The sequence below is a fragment of the Panthera pardus genome, unplaced genomic scaffold (assembly GCF_024362965.1).
Source record: "Panthera pardus isolate Hobbes unplaced genomic scaffold, ASM2436296v1 HiC_scaffold_20, whole genome shotgun sequence".
In the NCBI taxonomy this organism is placed as follows: Eukaryota; Metazoa; Chordata; class Mammalia; order Carnivora; family Felidae; genus Panthera; species Panthera pardus.
Window position 1 is genome coordinate 59,796,188 of NW_026526766.1, and position 26,700 is coordinate 59,822,887.

The 26,700-nt window shown below is 43.2% G+C and overlaps 2 protein-coding genes across 6 annotated transcripts in view; one reads left to right on the plus strand and one right to left on the minus strand.

Moving 5' to 3' along the window:
- Positions 1 to 3,564, plus strand: part of TMOD1 (tropomodulin 1) — an 86,324-nt gene extending 82,760 nt beyond the window's left edge. The window contains exon 10 of the mRNA XM_019454414.2: positions 1,994 to 3,564. Within this exon, the coding sequence (XP_019309959.1) occupies positions 1,994 to 2,058 (65 nt within the window). The 3' untranslated portion in view covers positions 2,059 to 3,564. The remainder of the gene's footprint in view (positions 1 to 1,993) is intronic.
- Positions 2,438 to 26,411, minus strand: TSTD2 (thiosulfate sulfurtransferase like domain containing 2). 5 transcript variants are annotated; one of them, XM_019454410.2, is made up of 11 exons: positions 26,298 to 26,410; positions 25,867 to 25,915; positions 23,859 to 24,071; positions 19,968 to 20,281; positions 17,687 to 17,807; positions 12,592 to 12,717; positions 11,646 to 11,751; positions 8,248 to 8,366; positions 7,577 to 7,735; positions 6,971 to 7,109; positions 2,438 to 5,086 (listed from the first exon to the last, which is right to left on the minus strand). In XM_019454410.2, exons 3-11 carry the CDS (start codon positions 24,021 to 24,023, stop codon positions 4,848 to 4,850), a joined length of 1,488 nt encoding a protein of 495 aa, XP_019309955.1. In that variant the 5' UTR covers positions 24,024 to 24,071; positions 25,867 to 25,915; positions 26,298 to 26,410; the 3' UTR covers positions 2,438 to 4,847. The 5 variants fall into 5 exon arrangements, with proteins under 5 accessions (XP_019309955.1, XP_019309954.1, XP_019309952.1 ...); XM_019454409.2 differs by having other exon boundaries at positions 25,863 to 25,915; XM_019454407.2 differs by lacking the exon at positions 25,867 to 25,915 and having other exon boundaries at positions 26,298 to 26,411.
- Between the last annotated feature and the right edge of the window lie 289 nt (positions 26,412 to 26,700).

Consider the following 26,700-nt stretch of genomic DNA (forward strand, 5'->3'; position numbering starts at 1 on the left):
AGCAGATAGAGGCTGGCCCAGAAGACTTGAGATTCCTTCTGGCTTGGACAGTAAATGAGTCTGGCAGTTGCAATGATACGGGTTTTGCTTTAATGGAAGTAAAAAGCAGACTGAATTGAGGGAAGATATGGGGAGACTTGGCTCCTACTTGTAGTTCCGTCACATACTCACCGTGACTTGGGCCAAGTTACTTCCCTCTCTTGGCCTCAATTTCCTTCATCCTCAAAATGGAGAAAAATAATACTTGAGTAAGTGGCCGCTTTGCCCTTCTCCCCATCCAGTCCTTGTAAGAGTGAGTGCCAGCTAGGGAAACTGCACAGACCCAGCCCAGGGTACACGGCGAGGGCACGTGGGGGAAAAAGAAATCTGGGATCCCTATCTGTACCCCGAGCCATGGGCTGGAGACAAGTTCCTGTCCTGATTCTGCCACTCGCTCTTAGGGACCCTGAGACCTTTTCTTCTTCTCCAGGGAAAAGGAGCTCATGTCCTGGTGAGGATCAGATGTGTAAAATCTATGTAGACAGACCCAGGTTGTACTGAGGGAGGTGCTGGACTGAGCCTCCAGATGAGCCACACACCTTGTTTCTGTCTGGTACCAGCTTTATTACTTCGAGCAAGAAACATAGCCTTTCTGCCATACTTTCCTTATCTGTAAGTGGGAACGGTAACAACGCCCACATTCCAGAATTGGTGGTGGAGCTCCAGCGAGGTACTGAGTATTAGCATGCTTGCTAACGTGATACTTAAAAGTCTAGTTCATGTAAACCCTCTGGTCACTTTGGACAAAATGTTTCCACTCTTTGGGTTTTGTTCCCTGACATTTCCAAGCTGTCAGACATTCTGGTAGTCTCTAGGACCTGAGCCGGATGCAGTGTCTTCTCTGTGGGAGACTGCCCACCGACATCCATTCATTACTCTTCTCACAGGGGTGGAGGGGTGGGTAGGAGGAGCTCAGGCACAGGGTGAACTCCAGGCCCTGGACTGGGTGACCTGTGTGCCCCTGCTCCCAGCCACAACCTGAGTAACCACGCCTTCCCGGGCGGCTCTGCTTTATATGCTCCGTGTCACGCACAAGCTGATTCGGTTCTTGTTGCAGCTCGTATGCGTCGATCTGGTGGCCGCAGGTCTACCGGCTCAGCTCGGGAACTGGAAGACATCTAAGTATAGACAGCCTTTTTTCCTCTTCTGCAATAGCTACCTGTCTCTGCCACACCAGCAGCCCCCTTGACTGCCACCCACCAGTTCTACAGACCTCTTTGACCTTTCTCTTGTGGCTGATCTAGCTTGCTGCTGCTTGATGTTCATCTGCCTACACTGTAATTCATTTCAAAACACTCCCCCTTGTTACAACAAAGGGCCTCCTTCCCCCTCCCCAGTCATCCTATAAGTTATGACTGGAGCCTGCAACCTCCCGGCTAGTGCTTTCCTCTTTGTGGCATTTGACTACTTTGTATGTGAACAGTATTTGAGCTTCAATTGTCTTGCTCCTGGGAAAATGTCAAGGTTAACACTGAGGGGACACAGACGCTGCAAGTTAATCTTCAGGGTGGAACCTTTTTTACAAGGCAGGAGGCAGGCCAGGAGCTCTGATTAAGAGCTGTGGGAATTGATTCCAGCAGGTTAAGACCCTACTCTCATTAAGATCAACTGAACTTTAGCTCTTATCTGAGCTGGAGGAAAGGGCTTCAACTGCAGGGCCTCTTGTGTACAAAGCAAAAACCGTGGCGGTGGAGAAAGTGGGTTTTATGCCTGTGTGGTCAGCGGCTTAGAAGTAATTTATGAATGAGTCAGCGCTAACACAGACCCTCATCGGTGAACGCTGACCAGTGGGAGAGCCCTTACACAACTCACACGTAACTGTCCTTTAGAAAGACTTCACACTTTGCTAACCAAAAAGTTAGCAAGAAGCTTCACAGGGCTTTCTCAGAGCCACAGAAATGGTTCCCGATGCACACAGTCAACTGGCTTATATCTCCTCTCCATTCCTTTCCAGTGAGGAAGAGGAGGCTCGCAGACTTGACTGGGCCCATCATCCCCAAGGTCCGAAGTGGTGTCTAATGTGTGAAGGGGACGACCATGCCTTTGAACTGCACACGTTCTACTGATAATCTGTGCTCTGCAGTGGAAACCAGAAGGCAAAGTGCCGGCACAAAACCCTTTCGTGGTTCAGTTCTTTATGCACTAAGGTTTTTAGGTTAACTAGTGGTTGTAGTTGAAAATTTTATAAACTATGGTTAATGTGAAGTTTTCCTTTAGTCACAGAAGTTCAGTCTGGTTATTATTTAAAAACTAAGAAGACCCCAAACCAACAGATCTTACTGAAGACGTTCTAGCATGGGACTTAAGCCTGGGAGCCCAATTTCAGGGGCCTCACTGCGTGGTGTTTCAGGTGTGTTTAGAATGTGTAACGCACAAACAGCACGCTCTTCCGCATGGCTGAAAAGCATTATAAAATACTTTATTATGAATTTGATCTTAGGCATTTAGTGAACAGATCAACGTTATTAATCCTCCTTTAAATTTTAAGAACCTCAAGATTAAAGTTGCCCAACTGATCAGTGGGTCAGGAAGCACAATGTTGCCCCCCATGAAAGAGCGATTGAAGGCCACAGAGCTCTGCCATGATTCAAAGAACATGAGGTTCCTTTTGCTGGATATGAGGAAATGATTGAAAAGCCAGTGAAATTGCAAGTTGCAAAAGCCATCCTTTCTTCACCAATCCCAGGCAGCAAACATTTCCCTGAGTGTTCTTTAGGAACATCTGGGATTTATTTCCCATTTAATATTGGAATCAGAAATAATGTTTTCCTTACTCAGTGTCAACCTCAACGATGTGAAAACCTATGGCCAAATACTTGAAAACACCTTTCTGTATTGCACAGTGGGCCAATGGCTTCTGGGAGGTAAAACAATAGGGAAATTTCTAGTCCATTACGGCCATAGTTAAAGACTTCAACCATGTGTCACATCACCACTGATCTCGTCTGTCAATTAAGCCTCTGAAGGCCAATGGTGAAGAAAATCCAGATATTAAAGAATTAGGAAACCCTGGCCAAACCATCCCAAGACGATTATTCTGTAAATGTAATATTGGTGTTTCTGCCAGATCCCTTTTTCACATCATGTGCATCTCTTGGGACCCAGCAAAAAGGTTAAGCCACAATGCCCTTGTGCCTTTTAATATACCACAGTGCCAGTTAAACTAGCATTTCTGTTGCTCGGGAGTTATTTTCATGAGTGATTCAGCAAATCTTATGACAAAGGACAGCCCAAATAGCTGACGAGCACAGACTAAGCTGCAGAGCACCGAGCGGAGGCTATTGACGAAAAAGGCAAAGTCTTGCACACTGAACTGTGATGATGTGGACGGTACAGGGTAACCAGAGGTGGAGCCAGGGCCTCACCGCTAAGGGAGAGTGTCTACTGAGGCTGCAGGTGGGCCCAGGAGTGGCACCATGCTGCAGGGATGGCCCTTCCCACTAGGCTTCTCCTTGAAACACAACTGCAGCTGTATTCTGCATCACTGGAAACTGCGATATAAGATTAAATCTGTTGGTCTATGGACGGTTGCGTATGTATTTCTTGCGACTAGGGTGACAGGGACACATGCCTGACATGTTGCCCAGAAGGCTGGGAAACTACCATGGCAACGCAGAATGACCTCCCTCAAAATGTGTCTTCTGTCCCAAGGTGTTCATCTAAAAACTGCCCAAATGTCAGCGTCCTCGAGCTAATTTGAATCTTCCAAAAAGAATACTTAAAGCTAAGCGTGTGGGTATTGGGGGAAGCAGAGACTATATTAGGGGGGAGCACTCTCACAAAAACCAAATCAGTAAAAAAATGAAGGTGGGCCACATCTTTAAGACCATCTGCTCCATCAGATGAGCTATTAGTTTAGACTAGGGAATGGCAATTTTTTTTCTATAAAGGGCCAGATGGCAAATATTGTCAGTCTTGCACACCACAAGGTCTCTGTTGTAACTTAATTCTGCCATAGATCATGTGTAAATGAATGGGTGTGGCTATTGCAATAAAACTTTATTTACAAAAAAGCAGGAAGCAAGTCAAATGCCATAGTCTGCAGATCCTGACTTAGCCTCTCAGGCTGCCAGAGAGCCGATGAGGTCAGAGGTGGTGGATGGTAGGTGACCTGAGTGGCCTGCTTCCAAGGAGTCCACCTCCAGGGCTATAGCTTTCACGCTTCTGCCACCAGGGTGGACAAGTCTGCTGACAAGCCCAATGACTACTACCAGCCTGCTGCATGGCACAGAGAGGGCATGACCTGGTCACCAGGCTCAAGGCTCTCTCCCCCAGCAGCTTTGGGATCCCACAACAGCTCTTTTTTCTGTGCTCTGGCATCTTCTTTTTTTTTTTTTTTTTTTTTAAATATGTATTTATTTTTGAGAGACAGAGCATGAGCTGGGGAGGGGCAGAGAGAGGGAGACACAGAATCCAAAGTAGGCTCCAGGCTCTGAGCTGTCAGCACAGAGCCCAACACGGCTCAAACCCAAAAACTGCAAGATCATGGCCTAAGCCGAAGTCGGACACTCAACTGAGCCACCCAGGTGCCCCTCTGTCATCTTCTGAGTCAAATGTTTCAGGTAAGTGGGCAGAACCCAACTCCCTCTTTCCTCCCCACACTGAGGTTTAGGTGGCCAACATGGTACCCAGTTTATGATGCTGGCGTTCCCTGTTTCTCTGTTGCCGCCGCTTTGATGTTCTCCAGCGTATGGTCACTGTGAACCCAGCTCTGTGAAGGCCTAGGGAAATGCTGATGGTGCCACTCACGTAAGCACGGCCCATCCTCACCAGCGCCAGGCCTTGGCTCTGAGCTGGTGGGGAGTCAGTCACACCTGCTGTGGCAGCTCATTGGGTATGCGTGGCCGTCGGGCTGTACACTCACATTCCTCTTTAAAGCTGCTCTGGGTGGGACTTGAAGCCAGCCTGCTCCCTTTGTCTTGACACGTGACACAACAGGCTGTGAATCCTTGTCGTTGGCAAGCGGGGCAGGTCAAGATGAGCTGGCGGCACTGGGGAGTCGAGCAGAGTTTATATTGGTCCCATGGGGCTCCACAATATGAACATTCTGGGGAAGAGAGAAAAGCCCTAGTTATAAACACACACATATACACGTGTATACACGTAGACAGGCGCTTCTCCAATTCCTAAATATAACTCTTAGCACATCAGCTAATATATCCTGTTGGGCCTGGGAAGGTTTTAGAAGTTTCCCGTCTTCTACCAAAAAATGCTTCTTCACCCCCACTTTTTTTTGGGGGGGGGGGAAGGGGTAGGTTCACCTGGGAATTGTCTTCCTGATTCCAACATTCGGTGACTCACTTTCTTCTTTTTCCCACTTAGAAAACAGGTAATATTGTTTCTCTCTTTATTCCAAAGCTGGCCAACTACCCCTTGGTTCAATGGTCTTTTTCCCTTTTTAGGTCATTCCCTTTATGGTGGGAAACAACACACATGAGTACAGATGATCCCACATCTATATTCAGCTTCTTCCCACCTCTTTATCCACGGCCCTGCTTCCCAGGCCTGAGGTTCTGCTGCTGTTGCCAGTGGACACCTGACCACCTGATTCCTAAAACCCCCATTATCTATTTTCTCAGCCTGTTTTTCCCTGCTGACTTCCTGTTACCATGAACAACATCACCATTCTTCAAGTGTCCTTAACTAGTTTATCTAAGCCACCTTCGGGCCTTCTCTCTTGCCTTCACACTCACATGCAAGTACCCATCATATCCTGCCAACGTTTCCTCAGTAACATTCCTCAAATCCACTATTTCTACTTACTTATAATTTATACTCCATCTAGCTCCAAAACAGATCTCAAGTAGCTTTCAATAAGACACACAAATATAAAAGACTGTTAAAATTAATAAAAAGATCAAGAAGAAAGGGGAGAGGACAACCACACTCAAATCTTATTCATTATCTGAGTGGTAATTCAGTCCCCGATCACAGGAGTTCTAGCAAATTACGACAGTCACTAGGGTTGTCTGCCCATGACCTTTCCGGTTCAAGATAATGGCATCCGGGGGCACCAGCCATTTTTCTTAAGGATTATTTCCATCCTCCTTTTACTGACTGTCCTCATTGGGTACCACACATCGGTGAGGACTCAAAACTACAGTCAAACCACAGGCTTCCTGAGCTCATACCTTCCTGTGGCCACCCCTGCCTTGGCTGTGGGTTCAGCTCCTACCTCGGAATGCCCCACCCACCACTCAAAAGTACCTCACCTACCACATGTGTCTATAGACCATCTAAAATGGAGGTTCTTTAAATAAAATACATAGTATTACAAGGAAACGAATTATATAGAAATCTAAAATACCAAAACATCTTCAAAAATCTGTATAGTAAGATATTAACACATGAAATAAGACAGTGGGGGCCTAATACTTCCATTTTGAGACAATGACGAACATAAATGCTATTTGGGGATGTCTGCAGCCACTGTAATATATGAAAATACTGTGGTTTCTGTTGATGACAGAGTCACTGGTGTATCTAATATTACTGATTTGTTGCTTACATTACAGTCAAGGAAAGTGCTACGTGTAGTGTGGGGTTGCAAAAATAAAGATATAATTATTTTCCCATCCAAATTCACAGAACCCCTGAATTTTATATCTCATCTCCTGGTGAAGACCCTTGATTCAGCCTATTTAGTTCAACCTCCAGCATGCAGGCAAAGCAAGTGGCACCACCCCTAATGTAAAGGACTTGCCTAACCAGTAAACAGGAAGTCAAGATGGCAGTACAGGCCTCCTGATTCCTGGTCCAGGGTTCTGTCTGCTCCACTACTGCATCTCCAACTCTAATGGGAAATGGTCATACTACATTACTTCTTCTCCGTATTTTCTTCTTCACGTAACCAGTACTGGCCTGCCTTCCAGAATGCTTCATACAGAGTATGCCTGACCATCAATTTAGGTTCCAGCCTGTGCCAACCTACCTGACACTATATCACTGTTGTAGGATAAGGCATAACGCTCATCAAAAACAAACAACTTCCCTTTGTAGAAACCATCAGGAAACTCCTCCAGGTACTTGTGGATGCCACCCTTGAGCTGGAACACTTCCTTGCATACTCCCTATGTGAGGAAAAACAAGAAGAAATTTGAGGAGACAGAGACGAGTAAGAAGCTCCACAGGAGACTGGCAGGTGATGACAGCAGTCAGGGCCTTCCACTAGATCCTGGGAAGCCCGGCTATTTTTGCTGTCCCCTAAATATAGAAGGACACCTGTCGGGACATGTAATGTGAATTTGCTCTTCTCAGGATCAAGCATAAGGATTAGGAAAAGGGAGATGTTCACTGATCTTTCCCTTTTGTACCTGATGAGTGTCTAAGACTGTTAAGTGCTTTCCACATCTTGAGATTTAAGAACTTCAGATCTTGTACTTACAAACTCTATTCTGGAACCATACAAGGGAAAAATAAATCCCTGGCTGGCTGAGGGTGACAGAGGGAATGAAGGTGGGGAGTGGAAGGCTCACTACATGCTGTTGGTAGAACCTTCATCTCCACACCTGCAGTGACTCCAAGGGTGTTAACTCACCTTGGCTTTGAGGTAGGCTGAACCCCGCTCACAACGGATACCCCCAGTGCAATACATCAGCACCTTCTTCTCTCTGAAAAGTTCTAGATTTTTGTCAATGTAGCTAGGGAAGTAACTGAATTTCCTGATGTCTGGGGCTAAACAGCCCTGGAATCGCCCCTACAACATAGGAGAAGCAGAAGGAAAATTATCAGAAAAACATACCTGGTAAGAACAAAGGTTCTTTCTGTGTCAGCCCCACTCAGAGCCCCCCTTTGGAAGGCACCACTTACTAGCTACTGTTTCTCACCTACACTCTGACCTTTCAACTTCAAGATCTGGAACTCAGAAATAAGCCTGGTGGGCTATTGGTCACCTTACCAGAGTCCGCAGAAAACTGGAAAGGCTGCCCAAAGCAAACTATAGGATCCTTGACCTATATCAAGGGGAGGCACATGGGAGCCAAAAAGTACATTATGTGCCAAGATGTCTTTTAATTCCTACTTTCTTAGACTTTCTCACCAGATCCTGAGTTCAAAGGCTAGGGTTTTCTCTGAAGCTGCTAGCAGTCAGGGGAGATCTATGTGACTTGGGCACAGGCAGGCATAAACAGCAGCACCTCGGGAAACATGCCATGATGTGGGTAGGGGAAGGCCTACCATTTCACTGAACTCAATTCTGGTTCTACTTACTATTTTGCTTTCATAGAAGTTTCTGCAGTCCAGGAGGATAGTATCACTTTGTTCTTCATTTGTCTGAGACAAAAACTTTTCTACTTCTTTATGAAATTCACCTGGAGATAAATGGACTCCTAAAACCAAACCAAGAATCTACTTAAAACAAGACAAAAACAAAACTCAAAACCCAACACAATTGGCCCACCCTGATAACTCACATGTTATTCCGTTTCCTTCCACCCAAACCTTTATTCATAATTGCAATTATATCTCAAAATAACACTACTTGATGACCATAGTGAAATAGTTTAGTAACTCCAGATATCCTCCTTTTCCTTCCTCCAAAGATAAGTGGTATGGAGACCTGGAGGTTTAGAAATGATTAGTCAAAGAATTTTCCATTCTCTTGGTCTAACCCAGTGATAAAAGCCAGACAGTGGGGATCTAAATTGCTAAGTGGGTTTGCTGGTCCATTATACGGCCAATGTTCTATTTTCACTGTATGTGGAGGAGCCTGGGCATGTATGTGCTTGACTATAGGCTTCTGACTATAACAAAGGTGAGCCCAAGTTCAAGGCTAAGAATCTTGACAGGCAGCTACGAGTATACATTTGTGGAATAAAGTGGGCTATTCTTCAAAAATACAAAAGGGTAAGAAGAATGTGTGTAAGTCTGTGTGCATGAGGAAAAGAGAGGGTGGGAAGGGCTGACAGCAGCAGTGACACATAAGAAAGCAGGGCAGGAGACAGAAAAGGAGGGAAGAGCTAAAGCATGCAGGAGAGAAAGGAGATGAAGAAAATAAGTAAAACCCAAGGAGACTAAAAAGAGAGAACCTCAGTCTGGTGGGGCCCTCTGCCTTCTTGACTCTCCAGAACAGAAATATTCCTGTATCTTAGGGGGTCCAGACATCCCGATTGTGAGGACTTTGGGGGAATTTGGCAGCACGGACTAACCACACCTTACAGACAGGGACTCTGGGGATGGCAGTCACCACACCTGGTGGATCCTGATGGCACCAAGGGAGCCTCAGTCTATTTAAGGGTGAACCCCAACAACCACCCGAAACTGCTAAGTACTCAGGTGGGGCTAGAGGCCCCCAGGCATGGCCAAGGAATCTGGATTCCTACCTGCCGAACCTAAGGCTATGAGAATGTAATGAAGCCAGAATTGATTTTTTATTATCAAGTGATTACAGGTCACCAAAACGGGGGTGAAAGGGAGCTTCACAACTGTGATGAGAAGCACGGAAATCTGCTACGACTTCTACGACTTCGACTTCCTCCCTGCTGCTGCTCTACTGGCCGTGCGAAGGCCTGACTGGCCAGGGACTCCGATGGACATGTTTAAAAGAGATGCCTTCAAACAGCATGGCCCAAATGAAAGCACAGCACTGCCTGGAGCCGGAGCCCACTCTCCCCTAACCTCCCAACAACGTCCTGTAGCACCAAGAAAGAGCTCCTTACTCATCCCACTAAGGTAGGGACATGGTGCACACATGGCCCTTTTGGGCCCTTCTCTCTTCATGCATGAGTCTCTTTCCCTCATGCTGGATCCTACTCCTATTTCCCTCTGACTTAACCCTTAGCATTCTTTTAAATACCTCCATATTAGAAAGCGAATGCAGACAACCAGACCTTTGTGCTTCCTGATAAAACAGGACAATGCTACCTATCAGGCAGTCTTGGGGAAAAAAAAGGAAAGAAAGAAAAAAGGAAATCAAATCTGAATCTGACCAAGTCTCTAGATCTGAGGCATGTAACAGAGGCATGTGGCTAGATCCCCACTAGCCACATGGGGATATCGGGGCTTTGAAAGGTAGCCTGAGATGTGCTATAATAAGAGTGACATAGATCTAGGATTTCAAGTACTTAGTAAGCAAAAAAAGGTAAAAGATCTATCTCATTAGTAATTTTTTACATTCATTACACATTGAAGTATTTTGGCTACACTGCATTAAAGCCTATTTATTAAAATGAATTTCACTTGTTTCCTTTTACTTTTAAAATGTGGTGACTAAAAAAAACACCATAAAATTACCTATGTGCTTCACATTAGTTCTATTAGACAGCACTGTTCTATCAATCTATAGGAAAATAGAGGACAGAGGAGATACAGTCAGCTTTAGCCAGATGGTGGGAAACTACAGACAAAATGACCCGGTTCCTTCAAAAAAACAAACTGCATGGGGAAAAAAAACAAAGATGGAGGCAAATGTGCAAGCTAAAAGAGACTTAAAGGGACATAGGGATCCACCACAATGAGTGGACCTTACTTGAATCTTAACAGAAACGAACTTGAAAAATTATGCGATCACCACAGGTACAATTTCTTCAAATACACCAACATGCAATTCTGGAAAACAGCAAGCCCCTTTTCTTTGCTGGTCTAGCCAATTTTAAGAACTAGCCAGATATTTGATAATATTAAGGAATTACTATAAAAAAGATTTTATTTAGATGTAATAATGGTTTTACAGTTATTTATTTAAAAAAAATTTTATCTTTTAGAGGTCTCTACTGAAATATTTATAAATGAAATGACATTGGGATTCCCTTCAAAATAATCCAGGATGGGGCAAGGGGGCAGGGTATAGAAGAAAGGTGGCAATGAGTCAGTAATTGCTGAAGCTGTATGACAGGTACATGGGAGTTCACTATACTATTTTCTCTACTTTTTTTAATGTTCGATCATTTTCATAGTAAAAAGCAAAACAAAAACAAAAACCCACCAAATAAATGTCTTTCAACCATCTATGGTAACAATAGGGAGGAAGGGGAAGAGAACATTCTAGAGCACCTGCAAACCAACTGCTTTGGATTTGAAAGCCACTTGCTTCCTGAAGCAGAAAGCCTGTTATTCAGTTGATGAACTATTTACAAATAATAATTACACTCTTCCCAGATTGCTATCTTTGGAAAGAAAAAATAAGTTCTTGCCAAACCGTCATCAAGAAGAATAAGACGGGGCATTCTAATGGCTGAGTCTTCAATTACCATAGTACCAAAGAGAAGACCAATTTAAGCACTGGATGACCCACACGCTAGCTACCCTACAGCTGTTTTTTTTTTTTTAAGCATAATTAATATACAGTGTCATATTAGCTTCAGGTGTACAATATAGTGGTTCAACAATTCGATACATTTCTCAGTGCTCATCAAGATAAGTGTACTCTTAATCCCCTTTATCTATTTCATCCATCTCCTGCCCACCTTCCCTCTGGCAAGCACCAATTTGCTATCTAAGACTCTGTTTTTTGTCTCTTTTTTCTTCGTTTTGTTTCTTACATTCCATACCCCCAAAGCCATTTTAAAGAGTGGATTGCTGATCAGAGTGTCTAATTTCCACATGTGTTTCTATATTAAGTTTTGTCCCTGTGAAGAAGAACAAAATTTTTCTTCTAAAAGCAAGCATACCAGGCTTCTTGTAGGAGATCTTATTGGGACTGATCCCCATGGGCACAATTTCTTCAAATACACCAACACGCAATTCTGGAAAACAGCAAGCCCCTCCTTTGCTGGTCTAGCCAATAAGAAACAAAACAGAATACAGTCTTACTCTCCCATCTCCAGATATAAGCCAAGTGCCAAATACAAGAATTATATCTGTTTTGTAATAATAGCTGAAGTCTTAAGAAACTTCAAAGTAAGAATTAATGTTTTAATGGGAAGGGAGTTTAGGGCCTAAAATGTTTCAGATAATTCACCTCTAATAAATATTTATTGCATACCTTCCATGAACTGAAATGTTAAATTGCAAAGGTGTTTCTATGGCTACAAGCATTTAACTATAAAACCAAAATAATTTCAGCATGTAAGATTACATCCTAGCTTTTGCTCTGGAGGAGCGACACCTCTCTCCTACCATCACCAGCACTAACACTAGTAAGGTAGTCCCCACCACCTTTATCACCTACTGTGACAAAGCATAAGGTCACTCAAAGGAGCTCAGGTCGCTCAAACAAAGGAGCTCAGCCATGAGAGCAACAGCTTTGTCCCCCATGTGGTATGAAGTACTGATCTTGTAATTCCAGGTTGACTAAAAAGTAGTGATGCCCTGAAACAGCCAGGTGGTCCCTCAAGCGAGCAAACACATCTAAGTTTTAGAGTTAGACTGTGCAAACTGTAATGTCCTTATTCGATAAGAAAGGAGATTAAGGGCATTCACTTGCCCCAGATCACATGGCGACTACACAAAGAAGTGGAATGAGCATGCTCCTTTGACTGCACTGCCTCGCAACCTAATGGGGAAAAAGGCTGCTTACTTCTCCACACTGATCTCCGCTTCAGAGCCTAGAGAGGGAAGAGGCACTGAGGCAGAAGCAAATGGCTCAAAATCCATTTTATTTTCAATTTCTCTTACCTTAAAATCATCCTTACACATATAATCCTTAAACAATGGGCAGGAAAGCATGGCTTCCACATAGAGTCTGGTGGCCAGTTTGCTTCCACCAACTGTCCCATTGATTCCTTCTGTAGCAATTCGAACCTGGGACACAAGACGGTGAGAGAAAGGGAATGCAGCCTGTTCTTAGCTTAGTTTAAATCTTCCCGGGGCAGAATAGGCTTGTGTGTGTCAGTGAGTTTAAGGGGAAAAGCAGAGACACAACAAAAGTGTTACCACACAAAGATACTTGTAGTTTTCTAAAATGGCACTGCCCACAGTTTAGATGAGGTACTCAATAGATGTGCGCTGAAGAAGAGAATGCAATGAGTGAAACTTCTGGAAAGCCCCATTTGCTACAAAGCTCCAGTTGTCCAATGCCCAAAGAAATAAATTTTGAGCTTAACCTAAATCCAGGTCAGAAGATCTGAGATCAAGACTCATCTTTGCCACTTACTTGCTTTGTGGCCCTGAGAAAATTAACTTACTTCTCTGGACCTCAATTTCTTCATCTTCATAAAAAGGAGGTAAGAGAGAAGCAACAATGGAAGAGAACTGCTGAGGAGATATTTCCCAAGTCCAAAAACACAGAGCACGGCTGAGAGCTAGGAGGGCATGTGAGTACACCCCTGCACACCGCTGCAAACCCACCCACTGGAACACAAGGTCCACAAGGGGTGCGTGTCTGTTTTGTCCACTGCTGCATGGCCGGTGCTTAGAACAGTGCCTGCCAAGTAGGTACTCAATTCACATTTGTTGAACAAATGGATGTGTATCCATATCTGAAGCTTTTTGGCTTCTCAAACACTGTATTCTCTTTAAAATGCTTCGCTGGTTAGGGGACATTCGAACCTGGATTCAGGCCCCTGCCTTAAGAGGCAATGCTCTGCGGATGGTGCCAAGTTAATTGTCTTGGAACTACAGAACCCTTCGGATGAGTTTAAGGATGCATCATCTTTAGAAGGAGCTGAGCTCTCTGGAGAAAAGCGCTAGAGAGAACGTAGACCACTCTAGTATCATGGTACTCTACGGAGAGAGAGGTCATTTAATTCGAGGTCCTAGACTGTTACTACCATTTAGAGAACAATGATACCTACCAATGCATGAGAATTTGAAAAATTTACAAGGCTGCCGTTTTTCAGGCCCCAGAGGAAATACTGTCACCTCCCTCGATCCAGTTCTTTAGGGCATGTATATAAATGGGATTCATTTCATAAGCCAATGCCAACTCACTAGTAGTGGCTAGCCAGAGTTCCATGATGAGCATTCTGGATCCTTGACAAAGAGAATTACGATCCGCTAAAACCTGCTCTGGGCATGGGAGAGGAAAGCAGAAAGAATATGCCATCTCTGCTGTATAGACCACTATCCCCACAATCAACTTATACTTTTTCAAGGGTCTACATAGAAAATAGAGCTGAACCAGTGGAAGTGTCACAAAATTTACTCTAAAACTATTTCTGACCATGGCAGATAAAGTACATACTTCTACGTAACTGTCTTTAGGTAGACTAGTAGATTCTTTCCTATGTTCTTTTAATCTCAAAACCCAAATAAAAGACAAGGACACCTAATCCCTGTAAAGCTGGGGCAGAGCAATCTGTTGAGCAATCCAAACTCACGCACTAGACTTTCAATCCCTAAGGCTCCAGAAAAACCTGTGAAGTAGCTCCTTGGTGAGGAGAGCCTTATATCTCAGGAATGGAGAGCAACAGTTAGTATTTATTGGGCACCTACTATGATATAGGAGCTTTATAAGCCTGAAAGGTACATACCATAATCCCCATCTGACAGAAAAGGAGACAGCGGCTCAGAGAAATCAAGTAACTTGCCCAAAGACACAGAGTCAGCAGGTGGTAGATTTGAGATTCAAACCAGATATTCCAAATCATGTAATTTTTCCCTTCCAAAGCCTCCATTGTGTCCCTTCAAATTTCTTGAGGCAGTAAGGAGTTTATAGCAATAGGAATCAGAAGCTTCTTTCTCGAATTTTCAACTTGTCTTCTTTCCCTACCTAAATGGTAATACTCTACCAAATCTCCCAAAAGCAGAAAACTACCTCAGTAAACTGGGCACGTATCATTGAAGCCTAAAGATTTTAGACTCAGAGCCAGGCAGGTGCTGCCACCTTGTGGATAGGGACCCTTACTGCTAGTTCACTTCAGGCTGGGCCAAGAGTAAAAATCTGCCCCCCAAACAAGGAAAGAGATTGACTTCATATTTTGTACATTCAGGTTCACTGTGAGAACATCCATCTTCCAAGGTGTTCTCAAACAGAGGTGATAATAAATGTATTCATTCCACAAATATTTACTAAAGATTTTACTACACGCCAGGAACTGTGCTAGGAATTAGGGATCTAGCAGTTAAAAAAGAGTTCTTGCCCTCTTTGAGTTTACAGACTAAGGGCAATCACAGATATTAAGATAAAAATTACAAACTGACAAATGCTATGAAAAATAACTACAAGATGCTATGTGAGGGTGTACTGGGAAAAATGAATTTAGATTGAAGGTCGAGAAAAGTCTCTTTGAGGAACTATCATTGAAACTGAGAACTGAAGATTGAGTAAAAATTTTGCAAGAGAAACTGGGTGTGGGAGAGTCCCTTGAAGACAGTTTGCCTGGAAAAAGGCCCAAAGACGCAAAAAACCTTTGTGGGCTCCAGAAAAACCTGAAAGACCATGTCACTGGAGTATAAGGAGTGAAGAATGACATCAGATAGGCAGAAAAGTTAGGAAGGGGCTAAATCATGCAGGAACCTAAGGGTATATCAAGGATTTGGGTTTTACTCGAAAAGCACTAGACGGCCACTGAGAGATTTTGAGGAGAGCACAGTTGTGTTTTATTTACTTTTTAAGACGATGCAGGCTGCAGTGTGGAGAATGGATTAAATGGCAGGCAAGGACAGAAGAACAAGAGTAGATTAAAGGCTACCTCGGGGTGCTTGGGTGGCTCAGCCGGTTAAGGGTCAGACTCTTGATTTAGGCTCAGGTCATAATCTCATGGTTTGTGAGATGAAGCCCCAAGGCGGGCTCTGTGTTGACAATGCAGAGCCTGCTTGAGATTCTCTCTCTCCCTGTCTCTCTGCCCCTCCCTTGCTGATGCTTTCTTTCTCTTTCTCTCTCTCCCCGCACCCCCCCCCCCCCCCCGCTCAAAATAAATTAAATAAACATTTTTTTAAAAATTAAAATTTAAAAAAGCTCCTGAAATGGATAAGAGAGGGTGGGGCATGGTCTAAGGTGGTCGAAGGGAGGACAGAAATGAATGGACACAAGGGATATTTTAGAGGTAGAAATGGCAGGATGTGACAATGAACTGAATGAGGTAAAGGAAGCTTTTGGCACCATCTGTTAGAAAACATCAGTGTGGAAAATATCAATGATCAAACAACTGCCTGGGGACTTAAAACATGTGTGGGAAAGATTAGGCTTACGATTGTACAATGTCATAACCTGAGGGGATCTCAGAGGGAATTTTAGTTCCTTTTGAGTTTTAAAAACACATTATCTGTTGGGGAACCTGGGTGGCTCAGTCAGTTGAGCCTCTGACTCAGCTCAGGTCATGACCTCACGATTCGTGAGTTCAAGCCCCACATTGGGCTCATTCCTGTTGGCATAGAGCCTGCTTCAGATCTTCTGTCCCCCTCTCTCTCTGCTCCTTCCCTGCTTGCACTTTCCCTCTCAAAAATAAATACATCTTCAAAAAATATGTAAAATAATATATTATCTGTCTCTGTCTCTAGTTTTATCTATATACGTGTGTATGTGTATGCACGTATATGTATATGCATATATAAGTCTACGGCTATATATGTGTGTATACATGTAATCATAAAGAACGTTTCAGAAAATAACAAAAACCATCCACAATCTTATCACGCAGACATAATCATGATTAACATCTGGGTATCTATTACCTTCCATCTTTATATACAAACACTTGTGGTTCTATTACAAACATATATTCATTTCTTTATTCAACGCTCGCCAAATATTTACTGTAATGCTATGCACCAAGCCCTGTTCTAGCACTAAGAATACATCAATTAAGACAAAGTTCCTATTCTCATGAAGCTTTTATTAGGGAGACAGATTGTAACAAATTAAACAAGGCTTATACTTTCAGACATAACAAATTCTTTGAAATTCTCTGAGCAGAAGGTGACAGAAAGTGACAAGGTTTAGAGAGAGGACTACTTTGGATCAGAGTTCTGAGGAGGTTAAGATGTGTGCAGAGATCTGCAGTGGGGAATGAGCCAAGTGACGATCTAGCGGGAAAGCATCCTAGAGGGAAGGGAGCAGCAAATGTCAATACCACAAAATGGTAAAAGACCCTGGCATGTTCTCGAAAAATCAAGAAGCAACTTGGAATCATACCTATATGTATAGTTCTATGAAATTTTTTTCCAGCTAACATATCAAGAACATTTCCTAATGCCAGGGGTCAGCAAATTGTATCTGCTTCTGCATACGGTTTTATCGGAACACAGCCATTTCACATCTTGTACCTATTGTTTAAGGTTGTTTTCATGTTACAGTAGCACGCTTGAGTAGGTGTTGTTTGTTCATTGGTTTGTTTGTTTAGAAAACACATATAGACTTAAAGATCAACAAATTCAATTTTAGGCACTTCTTGAGTACAGACTATAGGAATTTTCTGGCAAGGAATGGCCTATCTAGCAGGAAAGATCATAAAGATTTAAACTTTAGTTCTTAAACAATATACAATGGCTAGACAACTGAAAAGAAATATTGCATAATTAATCCAACTGTATCCTGTTATAATTTCGTCACAATTCCACACACAGTTTTAGGGTTTAATAGAAGCAAGAGTGAGTAGGTTTTGGGCAAAGCCTAAAATACTTACTATTTTGCTTTGTAAGGAACAGTCTGCTGATTCTTAGTCTATACCATTAAACAGTCATAAAATGCCATGTTAATAACTGTTTAGCGGTCTACTTAAAAGCCTAGCAGGATTTCGCAGAACCTAACAGGGAATCCTTTTTGTCGTGAGCATAACCTCTGTAGTGCAAACTGGAGACAAGAAGAGTCCCGTGAAGGGTGCGGTGTTACCTTGCCTGTGAGGCGCAGGTGCTGGCACAGAGCCGTCTGCCAGGCACAGACCCAGGGGGGATCCCCCAGGTCACAGTAGCAGTAATAAAGTAGAACCTCTCCTTCATCACTGCCCTGGCCCCTAGAAGAAGAAAACCACAGGGAGAAGATTTGAGTCACTGGCATAAGGCAGCCACAATTCACAAAGTAGACCCAGGCAGTATCAGAGGGCAGGCCGCGATGGACCAACTTGTGCCGAACTTTCTCCTACTGTTGTTGGCCTGAGAGAAGCAGCAACTCCGGTCAGTATTTGCTCTGAAGAAAACGTTATCTGCACCCAACTTACTTTACAAAAAGTAAGTTTACTTTGATTTCCTCATTTAGTCATCATACTCATGAGACAGGAATCAATAACCCATTTTACAGAAATGTCTGGCTTATCCTCTAAGACAGGGTCATATCTGTTTTTGAATCTCTCATCGTACAAAAAGGTTTCACTTCCATTTTTTCATGTAATCTTCTTAACCATGAGAAGGACTATTATTATCCCCACTTTACAGGTGAGTAAACCAAGGCCGATTCCTTCCAGGTGAGAAAGTGACAGAGTGACAGTCAAGACTTGAACAGTCTTCTGACACTAGAATCCATACTCTTTCTACTGCATTGTGCTGTCTCCTACTAACTAGGCATGGGAGCTGGGTGGGTCTCCTATCATCTCTGAGACTGATTTCCTCATCTCTAAAACTGGAGAAGTGAAATAAACTGCATTTCCCAAAGTGTGCTCTGAAGCTGTTCTATGAAATCCCATTTTGGAGAAACCTTGCAGACAACATCTCTCTGAGAATCTCAGGAAAGCCCCTTACCTACTGAAGGCTCTGAAAGGTCCTGCAATAAAAAACATTTTAACCTAGTGCTTCCCAAACCTATCTGTCTTTAGCACCTCTTTTCAACACCTGTTATCATCCTTCAGAGCTGGTGTTGCATAGAACAGATTCCAGAGAATGCTATGGTTGATGACAATTGAGGTCCCATCCAGCTCTGGAATCTTGACACCCTCATCAATACCCTCATCATACTGCAGGGCCTACTCTCTTCTGAAACCTTGTCTATTTTAGAGCCTGTTTTCCTTCCTCTAAACTACTGTAACAAATTATCTGCACCACATAATTTAACTGATAGTTAAGTAGCCTGTCTCATATCCTCTGCTAAATGTTTCATGTATCCTTTTTTTTTGTTTCTCCCCCTAGAGAGCAAATTCCTTGAGGCACAGGGCCATACAGAAGCAAAGAGGCCATATTTGTATGCTTGTATGCCACTTTATAGTTCAGCTATTACCATCATTTTGTATAATTCATATAGCAACACTGTGAGGTAAACAGGGCAGGCACCGATATTACTATTTTAGAGGTGACGACATACAAAGAATTTTAGTGACTAGCTCAACTCTGAGCCCAAGTTCAATTCTCTTTCTCCTTTTCTTGATAAACAAGAGGTATTTGGCACTGAATAGTAATGACAAAAGTATATTAAATTTGGACATTTTCTATTCACCAAATAGTTCAGGAATTGCTTAAAATCAGAAATTTGTCCTCCGGAATTCTGTAATATAATTTTGTGAGTTTTGCAAAGGTAGGATCTAAACTTCTAATCCTGTGCCCCAGTTCTAAAAGTTAACATTCTTTCTGGGGCGCGCCTGGGGAGCTCAGTTGGTTGAGCATCTGACTTCGGTTCAGGTCATGATCTCACAGTCTGTGAGTTCAAGCCCCGTGTCGGGCTCTGTGCTAACAGCTCAAACCTGGAGCCTGCTTCGCATTCTGTGTCTCCCTCTCTCTCTGCCCCACCCCACTCGCACTCTGCCTCTTTCTCTCTCTCAAAAATAAATAAACATTAAAAAAAAAATTTTTTTTTAAGTTAACATCCTTTCTAAAACACGATCAACTGAGAAAACCATATTTGGTAACAAAATATGCTTTGTAAGCTCTGATACTCAAGGTAGAGGAATCATTAACATTTCTGAGCCTTCCAACTTATCTCTGAAAATACTAACACAATTTTCTGTTCATCACCTCTCCTCAGAAAAGGTAAGATGTATCCTTTCATGAAACCTAGTGAACGCTGCCAGCTACATGGGTATATATCACTGCTCCCATAATACAGAGTATGTGGCTATCAGCCTGGCTTAGACCCATAGAGAAATCCTGTGCCTTAAGGATCTTGCCATTTTAGTAGATAGGCAGTGGTATCTCATTGTGGCTGGAAAAACTGGTAAAATTAAACCAAAAGTACAGAATGGAATTCTTACCTTATCAGCTCATCAGGGCTAAAGCAGCTTACATCAGGGAGCCAAGCGGACACTTCCCTGTTACAGGTCAAGTACCCTTTTAGAGGGTTCCTATCATCTGCAGGCTTAAGGCTCTTTGAGGTGTTCAGTGTCACAGCTAGCTGCTTTAACACGGAAGCAGTCTGGCGGCAGATCTCATCAGCATGTTGTGTTGCCACATGTCTATGGATGCCGATCCGGTCTTTGAACAGCTGTTGACAGCATTTCCACCATTTTTCTTTACATTCAAAAGGATGTGCAGGAACTTCTTTGGTTTTGACAAAAAGGGCAAATGCCTGCAATTACATTGCAAATATTCCACGATTAACCTTAGGTGTAAGGCTGGCAGAAGTCTCAGTGAATCCCTGACGTCATCCGTCCACATGGGTTTCTAGGTGTATGTCCCAGGTTTTTTTAGAAGAACTTCTTAAGAGAGTTAGTTTTACTTTAAATTTATGTCTCTATCTAAAATTTGCTAGGGACTGTTCTTAAAGGAAGAACCTGAATTTCAGATGAATATTAGTACAACATTACAAACAACATTATCAGTCATATCTAAAAAGAAAACGGTCAAGGCAATTATGGAATGTATTTACTATAGAATATCGAGCAGGTAGTTTTAAGTTATATGAGAAAATATTTATGATATAATGTTAAGTGAAAAACAATGGAAAAAATTTGCTTATACAATGTAACCTCAACATTTAAAAATTACACTGAAAAAGATTGGAAAGAAATGTTCCAAAATGTTTTGATTTTTTGGAAAATAATTTTGTTGTTTTTATAAAAAATTATTTATATTTATTAAGACTATTAAACAGAAAGCTATGGGTATGCCATAATTCTCTTAACCAATTCCTAACTAATGGACATTTGTTTCCAAACTTTGCAATTAGGGCAAGTGGGTGATGCAAATAAGCAATGCTGAGTAAGCATTCCATGCATACATTTTTACACCTCTTTAAACATCTAATTTAAATAAATATCTAAAATAAAACAGAGCCCGACACAAGGCTCAAATCCATGGACGGTGAGATCATGACCTGAGCCGAAGTTGGATGCTTAACCGACTAAGCCACCCAGGCACCCCCACGTATTTACATCTATTGCCTATTTTTCTACTGTGGCATGGATTTTCTGTTTTGTAAGCAGTTTTAGTGACCTTTTATTGATCATAGTTATCACAAATCTGTTTCCTAGCTTGTCATTTGTTCTTTAGTTCTGTGGTATTTTTGATGTACAAATAGAGGCTAAATGGGATCTATGATTATCAGCCTCTCAACAACTGTTCCCTCCTAGTCTAATGGGAAGGGAGATACTTACGTGTGTGTGTGTGTGTGTGTGTGTGTGCAATGCATTTGGAGACTACTGTAAAGCATCCAAAAACAAGCACTCTGAACATCGATAACAGACACAAAGCGCCACTGTGGGGCCATCCTCTAGCTGTACACAACTGTATCTGGACTGTCTCAGACCAAAGTACCAGGAAGGGTAGCCTGAAATTACACCGCAGGGCATTTTTAGCCTCTTTTGCAGTGAATCCTTCCAGATAGGCAAACAAAAAAAACAAAAACAAAAGAGATAGCACGTATGTCAACATATGTGCTTCTTTGTATTAAACTTTGATTTTCAAATCCTATCTGGTCTTTTAAGGCCTTGTGAACAAGGCATTGAGGACCCATCTGCAGTTAGAGCCCCTGTGGGATCTGTTCAAGAGGGAGAGTCAGGCCAGAGCCAGGATGGCAGCTCAGAGGTGGGTGAAGCCTACAGGAAGGCAGGCCCTGGGAGGCCCAGCTTGGCAGGGTGGGTATACTGATTCCATACAGAAGAATATGCAACTAAGGAAATACATTGGGACTAATCAGAGCCAAGTTTCTCACCAAACCTCCTCAAATAGGGAAGTTATAAATATGGGAAAGGGAGAGTTAAGAAAAACTCTTGTGATGCTTGAATGAAAGTGAAGTGCTGGTATGAGCTCATGGTGTAATATTGGGATGGCAGTAAATATAGAAGTATAGGTATGGTACATGTAGACATTTATGCATTCATCTGCATATTTTCCTAGCTTCACACACCAGAGGTCCTGGGAGAAGTAACATTTAGTAGCAATGAGTTTGCTGAGCCTCCAGGTTGTGATTTTTCATTAGAAGCAACCAGAGCTCCTTGAAGAAATGTCTGGTTCCAGGAATGGGGCAGGGAAAATACAAGATGAGTCTGGAACATCTTGTTGAGTCAGAAAGTAAAGAAATGCTCAAAGAATGATGGGAGCAAGTCAAAAGGACATAGATACTAGCTTAAAAGGGCCCCCAGCCAAATCTGAGATGATCTGAGCATCGCAATAAATCATGACACAGTGGACTATCACCCAACAAATAAAATGTAAACCTACAGTCCACATGGATACAAACAAATTGGGAGAAAAGAAGGCTCTTCCTTACAGCAAAATGCCAAGTAGTAAATCTAGAAGGAATGAAGCAATTAGAAAATCACCCTTTAGCACCCATCACAGTAACAATTGATTAAGCAAAGAAACACCAATGAATCTAAAATTAGTAGATGACAGTTGGATAAGGAATAGGATAGGTACACAGTCTCAAAGTATTCCCCCTCCCCCCTCAAATACTGACTTCTTAAAAGGGAAAAAAGAATAATTTTATAACAGAGAAATCTGACAGTCACTCCCTTAATCAAGTAACCAAAGTTAACACCACCAGTAATGGGACAAATTGCCATTGTGAACCACCTGATAGACTGTCACCAGATAAACACAGCATTTCTTGTGGGATGGTTTTGTTAATAAAAGCACTAACCTGAATCTAATCATAAGGAAACATGAGTGAAGATCAAATAAAGAGATATTCTACAAAATAACTCATGTAATCTTTAAAAATGTCATGGTCACGATTTCAGGGGAAAAATGAGAAAGTGTTCCAGAATGAAGAATATATAAGATGTGACAGCTCAATGCAACACCCTGGAATGGATCTATAAAGCCATTTGGGACAACTGATGAAACATGAATGGAGCTTGTGTGCAAAGGGGATATGAGGGTCCTCTGTACAATTCTTTCCTCTAAGTCTGAAATTTTTGTAAGATAATATTTGAAAAAACCTTTCTGTACCCTTTGGGTTTCATTTTCAAGGACATCCGTGTGAGATGAGAACAGAGGGGTGACGGATGAGAAGTTATAAGTAGGGACATCTATCCTTCATTGACATGAAGCCAACGAAAGCTAACTGTGGAAGGAAGAAGGACAGCAGACTGGAGGTAAGAAAACTAAGTCTCAGTTGCATGTCCTCTGGTCGTTTTCCTTCCTCTGACCTTCAGCAGGAGGTTTGAGTCAACGATCTCTGAAAAAAGGATAAATGGCATAGAAGAGCAGCATATCAATATCACCTCCCATTATAATCCAATCCCAACTGTCCTTAGTAAGCTTGCATCCATCCTGGGCTGTTGTGTCCCTTCTCCTAACCAAAAGAACTCAGCCAGCTAGATCAGATCAGGAGTCTTAGATAGCAGCTGCCATCTGCCTGTCTGTTCTCCGTATGACAAGGTCTCCTGGGATCCTGGGATCCTTCCCCTAACTCTAGGTGGAAAAAGGAATTCAGCCCATCTTTCTAGAATCTGCCCTCAAGTACTCAACCATAAGTGTTCCACAACCACACCTTACCTATGATTCTTCTTCTCCTGGCACTAACTTAAGATCACTAATTAATGACCCTAACTATACCTTGCCTTGAGCATGGCAGCAGCCTTGTGTCTCACTAGCCCTCTGTTCCCTGGAGGACAGCCTTGATGAGCTACTAATAGATGCATCTGAACTAACTATACATATGTGATCCTGAAGCATACACGGCAATGCGGCAGTCTTACCTTTTTCTTGGCAAATGAGTATTTCTTTTTCGTACTGACATCCAACTCGGCTTTAAGACTGCTACTGGGATTGATAAGCCTTGTGTCTTTTAAATCTAAGTCTGAAAATCTTAAAACACAGGCCTCCAGGTCCTCTCCTTGGTCGGGTGAAGTAAAAGAAGGCATCTGGTTTGGTTGCAGTAGTGGGACAGATTCCTTTCAGTTAACTATCTCCTAGGAAGCAAGGGAAAAATGACAATTTCGGTCGTTGGTTACTACTTGAAGTAAACTTGAAGCTACTCAATCAATCAGGCAAATGAGCATGGGCCCAGCAACCCAAGCCATCCATCCATTCACTCACTTATTCAATAAATATTTATTTAGCACCTACTCTATGCCAGGCACTGTTCTAGACAATAGGAATAGAGCAGTGAAAGAAATGGAAAAAGTCTCTGCTTTCTTGGAGTTTACATTCCAGTAGGGAGAGACAGAAAGTAAACAAACGATTAAATTTAAAAAGTCAGATAGCAGGGGCCTCTAGGTGGCTCAGTCAGTTAAGCATCTGACTCTTGATTCTGGCTCAAGTCATGATCTCAGGGTTATGAGATGGAGCCTCACGTCCGGCTCTGTGCTGAGCATGGAGCCTGAGAGTCTCTCTCTCCCTCTTCTTCTGCCTCTCCCCACTACCCCCCTTAAAAAAACAGATAGGAAAACGGTCACGAAAACAAAAACCAGGGTAAGGAGTTAGGAGTGATGGAGGGGCTCTTTAAAACAAAGACTAGGTAAAGTCTTTCTGAGGCAGTAGCATTTGAGCAGAAACCTAAATTAGGGGGCAAGCCCCGCAAACATTTAAGGTACATTATACCCGAAAAGCACCAGCTACAACCAAAATCAACCAAACTGTGTACTAGACTTCAATTCCAAATATTTTGTCCTTTTATATCCTTTAATTTTAGAGCTGTCCAAATTCCATTCCTTAGAAGAAATAACAACCAAGAAAGCCCCATTTTAATAAACAGAAGAAATATAAAATATAAAAATCACTCCTGTGGCCAAATCTTGTCAAAATGGACATACTACCAACTACCAGTCAAGCCACCATAATTTCTTCCTTTCTTTTTAAATTTTTTTAAAGTTTACTTTTTGAGAGAGAGAGAGAGAGCACAAGCAGTGAGGGAGACACAGAATCTGAAGCAGGCTCCAGGCTCTGAGCTGTCAGCATAGAGCCCCACACAGGGCTTGAACTCACGAACTGTGAGATCATGACTTGAGCTGAAGTCCAACGCTTAATCTACTGAGCCACCCAGGCGCCCCAAGCCACCGTGATTTCTTGACCGAATTATTGCAGTAGCTTAACTGCCCACCTCCCCAGTAAGGTAACTAAACAGCAGTCCAAAGGCTTCTCAACATACTCTAATAAAGTCCAAAATCCATCCAAAGCCCCTCTCACCGCCTCTCATCTCATCTACTACAATCCCTTTGATCACTCCTCTGATTGCACTATGTTTGTTCATTACGAAATGGATCCCCAGCACCAAGAAAACAAGGGTTTTCCTTTGTTCACCTCTGCATCATTGGCATGTAGAACACTGCCTGGCATATAGGAGATGCTAAATGTCAACAAACACAATTTATTTGTTGAACGAAATAAAACAGTGATTGGGTAGCCAGGGAAGGCTTCACTCAGGACTTGACGTTTGAGCTAAGACATAAATCACAAGGATCATCCATGCAGATTTAGGAGCAGAGTCTTCAGGCAAAGGAAGTAGTATAAATTCCTAAAGTGGAAACAAGCTTACCTTATTAGAGAAACAGGAAGAAAGAATGGATGGAGTATAGTGATGAGAGAGCACAACCCTTTGGGTCAGAGTATAGAGTTTGCAATGCAAAGTAACTGGAGAATTGTAAACAAAGGAGTAACGTGGACTGATTGAGGATTTGTCTTCAAAGTAGAGGTGGCAAGGTTTACAGATAGATTGTTACGCAGGAAATGAAGGAAAAGAAGGACCCAAGAATGACTCTTACCTACATTTTTGAATTAAGTAGATGGATGGTGCCATTCACTGAAATGGTTAAGACTGACAGAGGAATGGGTTAGGACAGAAGAGTCAAACAAGGCAATCAGATGAGTAGGTGCGGTGCTCATCGGAGACGTCAGGGCAGGGGATGCTCACATACACGTATATGGGTACCCAATAACCAATGAAAAAATTACTAGAGCAATCACCCGTTCCTTCCTAAACAACAACCGAGAAGGGCGAGGAGTAAAATGACCGCCCAAGGGTAACCCGGCGGCCGTAGGTTCCGGCTCTGGCGGGTCTTCCAGTCCCACGGACCGCAAGCGCGGCGCCGCCCCCCCCCAGCCCGGCCCCACCCCGCGCGCCGGGCCTGGGAGATCGCTCCGCCCAGCTTTCCCCGACGAGGCAAAGGCCCGGAAGTGGGGGTAAAAAGAGCACTCACCCGCCAGTCCTGGTTCTTTCTTACATCTTTCTTCATCGAATCTGCTCCGCCTAGGAATCGTCACTGAGCACCGTCCCAAGAACCTCCACCAGCCCCCTCCTGGAGTTTACGAAGGAAGGCACACTGGAGACCTGCCCTCGCCCCGGAAGTCTTCGAGGCTGTTAGCGAAAGGGCCGCCGGGAAGACTCTGCGAGGCCCCAGGGAGGGTCTGAAGTTAAGGCGGGGATTCCAGGGTGTTTTGTGGACCGGCCGCCGCTAGGCTTGGCTTGCGGCCGGCGGCCTCAGGCTGGCTAAAGAGGCGGTGCTTTCCGCGTGGCCCCGGAAGGACTTAAAGCGAAAGGCGGGAGAAGGAAGCCGCCGAGAGGCGGAGGAAGCCCGAGGGGGCGGTTGCGTGTAGACCGGA